Raw genomic sequence first — 12,434 nt, 5'->3', positions numbered from 1 at the left:
GCTCAACAAAGATTGGGAGATTCTGGTTCAACATATTTTTCGTAAAGCTAATAAAAGTGCTGACGCTTTACCAAATCTCAATCTCCAACATATTTTGTAAATATTTCCTTTATATACTTTTGAGTTGTTTAAGGAAACTTTTCCTCGTGCGTGTCATATGTAGTTTTCTTTTTTGCTTTTTAGCCCTCGATTATACAAAAGAAAAAAAAACAAACGTCGAATTCTTGTTTTTACTAAACATGTGTCATCAAACTCGAAAGGAATTTAAATTAAAGTAATTCAACCTTTCTTAAAAGATGATTTCTCAATGCACCCTATAGATTTTTTACACACCGCGCGAAATTCCATTTTTGCCCCCATTTTTCCAAGACGCACTTTCGGAAACACCTCATTTAGTAAAAAAAATGATTGGTTTCGTAGATACATCTACGGAAGTATAATAAACTATCATATATGAGGAAAATACAAATAAATTCAGTTCAGGAATAGTTTCGTAGGTTCATCTACGGAATGGTTTAGCACTATATTATTCCGTAGATGTGCCTACAGAAGCATCTGATATAGTTTGAACCAGCATGATCACTCTCCCATTGTCACATTTCTTCTCCAACACTCACTCTCACCACCCTAAAAAACCTTACTTCATCAATATCATTTTCTACTCTAAAGTTCTAACTTTTTGGTGCAACATATCAAAGGGAGTAAGAGAAGACTCAATTTTAGGTAAATGTCCATCTTCAACCACTACATTGTTCATATTATGCAACTAATTTTCTGCAAAAAAGTTATGCTGCTTCCGTAGATGCATTTACGAAACGTGTTGAGGAAGAACACTTCCGTAGGTGCATCTACGGAACAATCTCTAAGTTATTTTTTCCAGCAATTATGTAATTCTGTGTTATTTTGGCAATTGTTTCCAAATGGGTATGGTGCACCCCGATAATATTGTGAAAAAATTAACTCCTTTAGTCAATGTTTGTACGAGTGTTGATGGGGTAGTCGCAAAGATGGTAGATATCAGAGGTGACTTTAGTAGCAAGGAATACTTTGATGATCGTGAAAGCATGCTAACATGGATTCGTAGGAATGCAACTAACTTTGGTTTTGGTGTGGTAATAGGAAGATTGGATAATAGTACGGCAAGAAGAAACCTGTTTGTGACAATGATGTGCAAAAGAAACGGGAAATACCATCCTCCTCTAAGAAATTTTAAAAGAGACGACACGGGTACTAGAAAATGTGTGTACATTTAAGATATGTTGTTACATGTTGGCTAGCAAGAAGTGGAGATGCTCTATTATTTGTGGTTTTCATAACCATGATTTGTGCGCAAAATTACAAGGTCATCCTAGTGTTTGTTGGCTCAATCCGGAAGAGAAAACATGTATTAAAGACATGTCCTTGAGTCTTGTCCAACCGAAAAATATACTTGCCACATTGAAAAGGAAGGAACCCGACAACGTATCGAATATAAGACAAGTGTATAATCAACGGTACCGCAATAATAAGGCGAGTAGGGGAGATAGGAGTGAGATGCAACAATTTTTGAAAATGTTGGATGCTAACAAATACGTGTCGCGGTACAGAACTTGCGATGACAAGGTTATGGTCTGAGATATTTTTTGGACTCATCCGGATTCAATAAAGTTGTTCAACACTTTCCCGATAGTGCTCATCCTCGATTCTACCTACAAGACTAATAAGTATCGACTTCCATTATTTGAGATGGTCGGTGTTACATCCACCAAGAAGACATTTGTCGTTGGTTTTGCTTTTTTGGAGTGTGAAAAAGAAGATAATTTTAGGTGGGCATGGAGGTGTGTCGCTCACTTTTAAAGAAACAAGTCGACGTGCCTAAGGCGATTGTTACGGACCGCGACCCTGCTTTGATGAATGCGGTTGCAAAGGTATTTCCTTCTTCTGATGCATTACTTTGTCGATATCACATATCATGTAATGTGAGAAGTAAGGTTAAACCTGTTGTGGGGAGGAAACAAGTAGAGGCCGAAGGTGAGAAACCGGTGAAGCCCGGAGTGGTTGTTGACCAAATGATGGATGCATGGGCTCATATTGCAAGTTCGTCGACAAAAGAATTGTATGCCGATGTCGTATTGCAATTTCGGAAAATATGTGAAAAATATCCTGATTTATTGAAGTACGTTGAAAGCACCATTCTTGACAAGGTGAAGGAAAAGTTTGTTTGTGCGTGGACTGATAAGGTCTGACACCTTGGTAATACAACCACCAATAGAGTTAAGTCAACACATGCTACTTTGAAAAATTGGTTGTGTAATAGCAAGGGTGGTTTTTGTCGAGGTTGAGCACCATCAATCTCATGATTTAGAACCAACATAACGAGATACAAACATCATTAGGTCAGAGCATTATGGTGTTGGAGCATCGATTTAAGGACAACATCCTTTACTCTCAATTGATCGGCAATATGTCTCGGGCCGGATTGAATTATATCTTTTACTAGGCCAAACGCGGTGAAATACTAACACAAACACAAACCCTAAACACAAACACAAAAATGGCTCACATAAGGCCATGTTCAGGGCAACGAACATCATCCAAGTGTCTCGACCCTGAACCGGCTAACCTCATAATGGATGGGCATGTTATTTTCTCTTTCGTCAAACCCCCCATGCCGGTTAAATTTTAGAACATCTTCCTTCAACCAACTCAAAAAGACTCTGATGTCTTTTTTAGAGGGGGAGTGCAAACCCGACGAAGTCATCAGAAGGATCCAGAGGCTTAGAACAAGGACTTCGTCTGAGATCGGAGAAAAGGAACGTTGGTGGGATGAAGTGGAAGGCGACGTTGATTCCATTATAATGATGCATGCATCATATGACATTGTTTTAATTATTGTAATTTCTTATATCTCTTAGTTTTCTTAATTTTCTGGTAGAAATTTCGATGTATCTTTTAATCAATGTTGATTTTAATCAATGAATGGATGTTTTATCGTTACAAATGTTGTTGTTCTGGTTTACTGAGTCTGGGTTATTTCTGTAGATGCATCTACGGAAGCCTTCCATATGTGCATCTATGAAACAAAGCAACGTTAAACAAAAAAATTGCTTCCGGAGATGCATCTATGGAAGAACGAAGACAATTTGATCAATTCAGTGGTGCGTAAGAGAGTCATGGAGTGGAATGGGAAATTGTCTCTTACAATCTTTGTATTTTGAAAACTTGGACTCTATTAAGCATTAATCCTTTCACAGTAACTATTTAAAAAATAAAATATAAAAATTGTCAGTTTTAGTTTTACCCATAAATGTCCACTAGTCAATACATTTACCATCCCGGAATGCCTATTAAAAAAATAATTACCATCCCTGAATGTAGCATGATCATCATTTGAAAAATATTACCTTAAAAAATATTACAATTAAGTTAGAACATAAAATAATCTAGATTTATCAAATGTTTTAATATATGTATTAAAAAGTAGATTATTTTAAATTTAATAATAGTATAAACTGATAATATCCCCTCAATCTCAGGATGTTTTAACAACATTTTCCAAACACTAATATTCATCTCCAAAGAGCTTCTCACTCTGCATCACTCGTTCTCCTTCCCCCTCTCTCTCTCTCTCTCAACCCTTCTCCTTCTTCCCCCAAAACCAGTACTCATTTCCTCACTTCACCTTTTTTTTCCTCCCACATAACAAAAGATCTCTCTATCAATCAAAGTTCCAAATTTTTCATCTCTAGCGAAAATAACAAAAAAGAAAAACATCAATAATAGTTAGTTACAATGAGGGTACCATTAACTGGACAACTATTTGGGGTGTGTTTGATAAGTTTATGGTATGCATCAAACATTGGAGTATTGTTATTAAACAAGTACCTTTTAAGCAACTACGGTTTCAAGTATCCAATATTTTTGACACTATGTCACATGATGGCATGTTCAATCCTAAGTTACATTGCTATGTCATGGATGAAGGTTGTTCCAATGCAAACGGTGAGATCTAAGGTTCAATTTATGAAGATATCATCGCTTGGACTTATATTCTGTTTGTCTGTGGTGGGAGGGAATATCTCCCTAAGGTATCTTCCTGTGTCTTTTAATCAAGCTATTGGTTCTACGACGCCGTTTTTCACGGCGATTTTTGCATATCTTATGACTCTTAAGAAGGAGAGTTGGCTTACTTATATGGCTCTTGTTCCTGTTATAACTGGCGTTATGATTGCTAGTGGGGTATGTCCTTTGTCTTACCATACATTGATGACTTGCGTTACAAGAAAATATATTTTTCTAATTAGTTAATTTGTAGGGAGAACCAAGTTTTCATCTATTTGGATTTATAATGTGCATCAGTGCTACAGCAGCAAGAGCACTCAAATCAGTTCTTCAAGGGGTCTTGCTTTCTTCTGATGCGTAATGAACTCGACTGTCTGATTACATTATTGATTGTTTCTGCTTTGGTTGTAATGAGTTAGTTTCTTTGATCTCTCAGGGAAAAGTTGAATTCAATGAACCTTCTTATGTACATGGCACCAGTGGCTGTTGGATTCCTACTTCCTGCTTCAATTATAATGGAGGAAAATGTTCTTGGAATTACAATTCAACTTGCTAGAGAAGATTCAAGTATTGTGTGGTTACTTATCTTCAACTCAGCACTTGCATATTTGGTTAACTTGACCAATTTCTTAGTTACAAAGCACACTAGTGCATTAACACTTCAGGTAATCATAAAACAAATGTGTTATTTTATTTCCTATATACTGCATAAGTGTTGAGGCCATGGAAAGTCTTTGATATGTTTTAGAAAATCATAATGCTGTTTTTACTGCAATTAAATATACTACTACAAGGTGCTGAACATGATAGTGAACATCTTTGACATGAATGCATGATGGCTTTTCCAGGTCCTAGGAAATGCAAAAGGAGCTGTGGCAGTTGTTATATCCATTTTGATATTTAAAAACCCTGTATCAATTACTGGAATGTTGGGATATTCTCTGACAGTCATTGGGGTTATCCTATACAGTGAAGCCAAGAAGAGAAGCAAAAGAGATATTTGAAACAAACAATCAAACGGCTTCTAACCACTTAACCTGCTCAAACATCAACAGGGATTGTTTCCTCTCAACTTTTTACAGCTTGATCTTTGATTCATCAATGATCTTATTTAGACAATTCTTTCACCATAAGTTGAAGGAGCTAACATATGGTGAAAATCAGGTCTGTAGAAGTCATCATCCAAGAAAATGTTGAAGCTTAGATTTAGAATATGCTAAGGGTTTTCTGACTACAAAAGAACATGTGAACATTGGCCTTAATTGTTCTAAATCTTGTACAGGATTGACCTATAAATTTAACAAGAGCTCTTAGTAAATTGTACATTATTTCACTATACAGACTGGTGTCTGCTTCAATTAAGTACACAGTTACATGGCTGACAGCATAGACTTAGGTGAGGTAATTAGAAGCTGTCTGCTTCAATTAAGTAGACTTTTTGAAGCTGTTCAAAATAATGAATGCAATAAAATAAAGAGACTAGTGTGAAAATAACCATTCATTGTTTAAAATTGTTCTAGTAGAAAATAATGACAGTGAATCCATTACATTCTTTCAAACCCATAGTAAGTGTAAAAGCATAACCTAAGATTGCCAGCCTAGAATTAATTTGAACTAAACTTGCCAGCCCAACATTAATTTGAACTAAACTTGGGGTTTGGTCTCCTCTTCATCCTCCTCTATTTTGGGAGCCAAATAGAATCGAACATAACCCATCTCAGCAATCTTGTACTCCACAACAACCGGCAGCTCATTTGACAGACTGATGGTAACTTGACTGGACAAAGGGGTTGCCTTTGTAAAAGAGTTCATGTATCTCAGGGCAAACTGTAAGGCAACAGGCTCATTCATCTCTATAACAGTAGCTTCTTCAGGCTGCAATATAACCAACAAACAGAACCATGTAAAAATGCAGATTAGAACCAATTTTAACATTGCATAGGAATAAAACAGATTTAACTACCAACCATGAAAGTGTATGGTGGAAAAATAAACAAAGCTTAAATCAATTCCCAACCTTATCCACAGTAGTATTCTGCCTGCAAACAATATTTGCACTTCCAATATCTCCTTTGGTGGAAAACTTGACACCCTCTTTAGAAACCGCAATGACAACTACAAAACCACAAAATGACCAACATTTAGCATTACTCTAAATAGGAAAAAGCCAAGCATTAGAAAAACACTGAAAATGATAACAAAAGGGATTACCAGTATCACCAATGCTACTAAGATCCTTGCAAATCCTAGCAAACTCAGCAGATGGCATCCTAACAATAGCATGATATTCAGCCTCAGGAATTCCAAGATGTTCACTATCAATGTCCATCAACTTCATCTCAAAATCAGAAATCTTGTCCTGGGCTTCATCACATAAACCAAATAAATAAGTAAGAATAACGTCAGCTACAATTGCTAACAAATAAGGCATCAGTAGAACCAAAACATAAGAGCAGAGCATACACAAATCTCAAAGAACTAAACATCAAAACCCTGAAATTGCTCAAATGCAGAACAGCTAGCATCCAATAATTACCATAGAAGCTGTAAAAGCTAACTAAAATCACGAATGACACCACAGAATTAAGATACAAAAACATGAACAGAGCATACAAAATCGACATTGAACACAAAACCCTAAACCCTAGATAACCTAACTTCATAAGCAAAAATGAACAAATTAAGACGAAAAGAAAGAAAGAAGCGTTAAAGAAAATGGAACATACTGGGGCTTTCAAACATGAACGTGACGGTGTCACTGCCATCATCAGCCTTGATGGTAATGATATCATCATTCCCAGCGCACTTCAGCATCTTAGCCATGTTGTTGAGATTCATCCCCATGGAAAGGTTCCTATCACATCGATAATGCTCAAAACCCTCCGATCTGAGAAGCAGCGCCACGAGAGCAACATGGCTGGAATCCATGGCTTGAAGAGAGAAACCGGTAGAAGAACAGTCGAAGTTCGCATCGTTCACCAGCTCCTTGATCGATTCGAGAACCTTCTTGAGAAGTGAACCTTGGACTAGACGGAGTTCCAACATCTTGAGGATGGATCTGAAGAATTAGGGTTTTGACGGTTAGGGTTTTGAAGGGGAATGGAGGGAAATGAAAGATCGAAGGTTGGGTGAAGAGGGAAAGGGTTTATATAGTGGAAAGTTCTAGAACCTAAGGCGGGATAGAATGAAATAATTGATTTCCCGCTTATATTTTACCCAATTTGTGGAGGGAACTTTATCGTTTTAGTCTTTTCTAATTTTCTTTTTGTTTCCTTCTATTTCTAGAAAACTAGAAAATATATATGAGGATAAAAAAATTGAGGAAGTGTGTTAAGAAAGGAAAAAAGGAGAGTGTACGAGAAGTTTTTTTGATTTTATTAAAATTAGAATTTTAAGTGTGTTAAAAAACAAACCATTAAATTTGTTAGTGAGTGTAGTTATACTTCCTGAATTTAATAAAATTATAAATATATTTTAAATTTTCATAAATAAATTTTAATCATTTTTTATTTGTAATTTTACTAATAATTTGACTGTCAAAAATATATTTGAGGACTATATAACTAGGAAACTATACATCTAATATCCAAAATAATTTCTTAAAGTCGTGAAAAGGAGTGTTTTATCATTTATGATAACTTGTTAACCACACCATCAAGGAACCTGGTTCCACAACTTTGGATGTCAGGATGCGTTTGGCTGACCTCTTCCAGTATAATCAGAATGTACGTGTTGTCACTCTATAGCATAAACTCTCCAGTGTTCTAATTAGGGGTGGCAAAACGGGTCGGACCCGTAGTGCGGGGCAGGTCAAGAATTTAGACCCTCACCCTTTAATGTGATCGCCCTGCCTTGTTCCGTTTTTTTGAGGACTTTTGCAGGCATGTGAATTAACACAATTTTATATTTTTTTAGGCTTAAAAGGGGTAGTGCATGTGGGCATTCTCCACCCCGCCTGCACTTTTGTGCAGTGCGGGGTAAGATTTTAGGCTCGCCCCCGCCCTGCCCCTTTTTTTGCAGGGCGAACCTAAACGGGACAAAAATGTCCGTTTGTCACCCCTAGTTCTAATGGAGACTTTTCCAAATGTCTCTACATAGTGTTAACGTCTAAAAATGCTTTATGATCAGTTATGAGATGTCAGTACTCGTGTGAACAATAATTGTTCGATCATGCAGCTCATCTCTAGCCTAACTAATTCCTATCAAGGTGTTGCCACCTTTATTCAACAGAGCAATTTGCTACCATCATTTCATCAGGTCCTAATGTTCTTCGTGAAATGATCCTTTGGATTTGCTGCTTTTTGCAAAACAACAACATGGAGAAATGTTCAAGTTTATCTAGCTAGTTATTGACACGGTAAAGTGACAAGCAAAAGATTGGAAGTATATCAGGTTTTATTGTATCCACAAGGATGGATCAGTGTGAGGGAAAGAACGTCATTCAATAGTTTATGCGTTCTGAGCTTGGTAAAAATGGTTTAAAAGTAAAAACGGGAAAATAAATACATTATTTGGAGGGAATTATCTATCAAGCATGAATATATACTTACTTGTCACAAACAAATCTATCGATCAATTGTACTCAACCTACAATACTCATTATTATCATCACGTATATCTCGCATCAGTGTCCATTTCTGAAACACCTATGAGACATGTCACAACCAAGTTTATCTCTAACACGAAGTTGCGATAACATATGTATTCTCGCGTCGGTGATCTCTCGCGCGCAACTAGAACACATAAAGATTAAGCTTCGATACACAAATGACTTTCAGCTATAAGTCTATCTCTAAAATCTAGAAACTAACAGATGTTCATCCCTAATCAGAATTTGTGAGGTATATATCTATAGCAACACAAATCCAAACATAATGCAAAAAGATAAAGGAAGACAACAATAACGATTTGTAAAGCAAGTTTTATACAACGTCGTGAGCGGTAAATATACATAAGTTCAGAGAAAATATACAAATAAACCCAACACAAGAGACATTTGGAGTACCGACATCTCATAACTTATCACAAAGCATTTTTAGAAGATTGATGAAGAATCCACATCTGATCATCCAAATGCAAGACCTAGTGTTGTTTTCTAAGCTAATCCTAACCTAAAAATGAAATTGATGGAGTTGGGACAAAAATTAGTCAAAACCATTACCTAAAAATCTTAATGAATCTATTTATATAAGATTGGAAAAAGCAGACTGCACTAAGCTTGCAAAACCGCGCTAAGCGCGCTCTCGTTTATTACTCAAACCACCTTAACGCGCGCTAAGCATCCTCAAATCGCGCTTAGCCCGAAACACTCTGCCAAAACTAGTTCCTCGGCTCTAGGGTGCGCTAAGCGCGTACATACCGTGCTTAGCCTCATATATAACTCTTTTTTTCCAAATTTGTACTCTTGAAGTTTTGCCTTTGGCCTTTATTACTCAATGCTTCAACCATGCATAAATACCTACAAAAGAGATGAAAAAATATCAAACGATACATAAATGAATCCAAAACACAAATTATACACAATATGTACAAATCTAACTAAAACGTGCAAATTCCCACATAAGTTGAGAAAAAATAGTCGATAAGCGCCACAAACTATATACAAAAATAACTACAATTTTGCACTTATCAAACTTTCCCCAACTTAAAACATTTTTTATCCTCAAACAATGGTAAACAAAAATAAAGAAACAAAAGTAATTACCAAGAATCATGAATTAACAAGTTTAGAAAAACAAAAACAACTATATGGTTCACACAAAAAGGCACAAACAAAGTAATATTTACACAATCCTACAACGACAACATATATATAAACGAAACGAATCCTAAGTACAAAAATCATACCAAACAATTTAAAATAATACAAGCTCAATCATGAATCACGCCTAGGAAAAACTCATCAAGGGATGAATACACACGAAAGTGAGAGACTTTGACACTCGTCCAACAAAAGATTAAATTATGCATTCATCCAAAAAATCAAATTGAAAATACAAAAGCATGAATCACAAAGGCTTTTCAAGGTTGCAATGTGGCTTGGTTAACAAACAAAGGGCAAATTCTAAAGCAAATTGAAACAAATATTTTCCTAAACTTAAGGGAGTGATCAATCCTTCAAGCAACAAAATCTCAATCAAACTTTTTCCACTTTGCCAGATTGTCAAACCAATCACAATACTTACTTAGCATAATTATTTGATACTCCTTTTCTTTTTCATAAATTTTCTCTTATTTTTCTTTTTCTTTTCACGTTTTTTTCTTTCCTTTTCAACCTCATAACAATCAACCAATAAGCAAACAACATTTCTCTCCTCAACTTGAATTCAACCAACATCAAAGTGTGAATACTCCCTACTTTCTAAGGCAATGTGAGAATTCAAACTGAAAATCATGGTTGAGGATTCAAGAAAACAAAGATCAACATCCATGTAAAAAGGAGAACTATATACAAGCATCAAGTTCAAAGGAAACATGGATATTGATAAAAGCTCAAAAGGGTTAACAAATGATCGCACACTCACCGGGTGAATTGACTATTTGTTTATGGTGGTTATGCTCAAAATGAAACAAAACACTTTGATTTTTTTCATGTTTTCATATACTCAATACAAATAAAATATTAAACATAATAAAATCCAGTTAAAATAAAGATGTTAGCCTCCAACATATATAAATAATGGAAAGTTTCCTTACATTTAAGGGTAGGAACTGAAGTGATTCGATAAAAAACAAGTAATGCAAAATAATGAATGACATGGAAATTGTACAAATGAAAAATTTCCTAAACATATTATGCTATAGAAAGCAATAAGTGAGTACCTTGAACGATACAACTTCAAAAACATCATTACCATACATCTGCAAGTTGAAATAATCAAACTTGAAAAATCACCTAAAAAATCTTCAAGTTAACAGACCAAAATTAGAGTCCAAATAACAAACAATCATTATTAAAAATACTAAAAAGAATGCTAACAAATACAACATAAATAAAAGAATGGGGAAAGAGTGGAGAGGAAAATGAGAAATTTTTCCATGTGCAGCAGATCGCGCTAAGGGCGCACCGAGCACGCTAAGTGAAATGCCTGCAACATGGTTTTTCCAAGTCGTGGTCCAAAGTTCAAGCTTCCACCACTCTTTCCCTTTTATTATCTATTCTAATGAATGTTAAACTGTACAGAATGAAAAACCATTGGGGTGCCTCCCAATAAGCGCTTGTTTTATGTCGTTGCTCGACGCCTTTATTGTGCCCGGATAGTAACTCCCTCTCGTCATGCCATGGTAATGTCTCACCGCACAAACCTAAATAAAGTGTCCTAACCAAAACACTTAACATATGTTACGAGTACAAATATATACAACACTTACACAAACATAAAAGAAAACGCAAATATACAATTATGTATGCACATTAATTAACATATATAAACATACTAAAAGGAAAAATAGGTGAATGTTGGATACGCAAGTTGAGAAGTGAGGATTTGAATTTAAGAACTGGTCCAATTTTAACTTATTTAGCCAACACTCACCAAACAAAGTATATTCATATGTAAACATATACAACTGAAATAAGGTGAAATGTTTTGTTTAGTTATAAATTTTAATGCTAAAAATACAATGATAATAAATAAATGGAAAAAATCTTCATTTTATCAACTATGTTATTTGTACATGAAACTAAAATAGACAAATAAACCATCTAGGGTCCAAACATTGCTAACTGAATTGAAAATAAAATAAAATTATGGTTAAGTTAATAGAGTGAATAAAATAAAAACAACCATACTCATAAAACACGAATGAAAGACATCTGAATTAAATATTTAAATTACTACTATAATTATAAAGCAGTGTAGTAACTTATCTCTAGCATAACAAGCTTTAGCTTTAACTTAATCGAAAGAAACCACTTTGAAGGATGTTTTGTATCTTTTTATGGGTGTCCATTCATCAGGATGAACTTGTGGTTGCCTTTGTCTAAATTTAAGGTGAAAGTATTAAAGTACACGAAGGTTATTTTATCCTAGATTCAACCGATTTTTCGGGCTTACCTAAAGGTGTTCTAATTTTGGGTCGATCATGGTATTAGAAACCCTCATATTGTTTGTTTTTCAATTTATTCATAGTAATGCACCCTTTTCAGTATAATATTCAGGATGAGGGACTTATTGAGTTGCGTCGACATGTTCCCTTGTTTGACCATTTCTCTAAAGTCTAGAGCGACTTTCTAGGCCACTTAGTGTTGGTGAGGCCCCCACACTTAGCAGACCCACTTTGCTTTGTGCTCCAGCCCTACCAAAACTCTTTTCTCTTGTAAGTGCAGGTTTCTAAAATAATGGGCTTGGCCTCACTTCTATCCTGAGCCTCGTTTGTGGTGTAAAAACTAG

General features: G+C 35.4%; 1 protein-coding gene and 1 pseudogene across 1 annotated transcript; one reads left to right on the top strand and one right to left on the bottom strand.

Moving 5' to 3' along the window:
* The first annotated feature begins 3,821 nt into the window (after positions 1-3,821).
* LOC131633673 (probable sugar phosphate/phosphate translocator At3g11320) lies at positions 3,822-5,256 on the top strand (annotated as a pseudogene).
* Positions 5,257-5,526: 270 nt separating this feature from the next.
* Positions 5,527-7,218, bottom strand: LOC131633683 (proliferating cell nuclear antigen). Its single transcript, XM_058904375.1, has 4 exons — positions 6,768-7,218; positions 6,253-6,405; positions 6,059-6,156; positions 5,527-5,916 (listed from the first exon to the last, which is right to left on the bottom strand). Exons 1-4 carry the CDS (start codon positions 7,084-7,086, stop codon positions 5,686-5,688), a joined length of 801 nt encoding a protein of 266 aa, XP_058760358.1. The 5' UTR covers positions 7,087-7,218; the 3' UTR covers positions 5,527-5,685.
* Between the last annotated feature and the right edge of the window lie 5,216 nt (positions 7,219-12,434).

The sequence above is a fragment of the Vicia villosa genome, unplaced genomic scaffold (genome assembly GCF_029867415.1).
Source record: "Vicia villosa cultivar HV-30 ecotype Madison, WI unplaced genomic scaffold, Vvil1.0 ctg.001162F_1_1_3, whole genome shotgun sequence".
In the NCBI taxonomy this organism is placed as follows: domain Eukaryota; kingdom Viridiplantae; phylum Streptophyta; class Magnoliopsida; order Fabales; family Fabaceae; genus Vicia; species Vicia villosa.
This window is presented reverse-complemented; position numbering and strand designations above follow the sequence as displayed.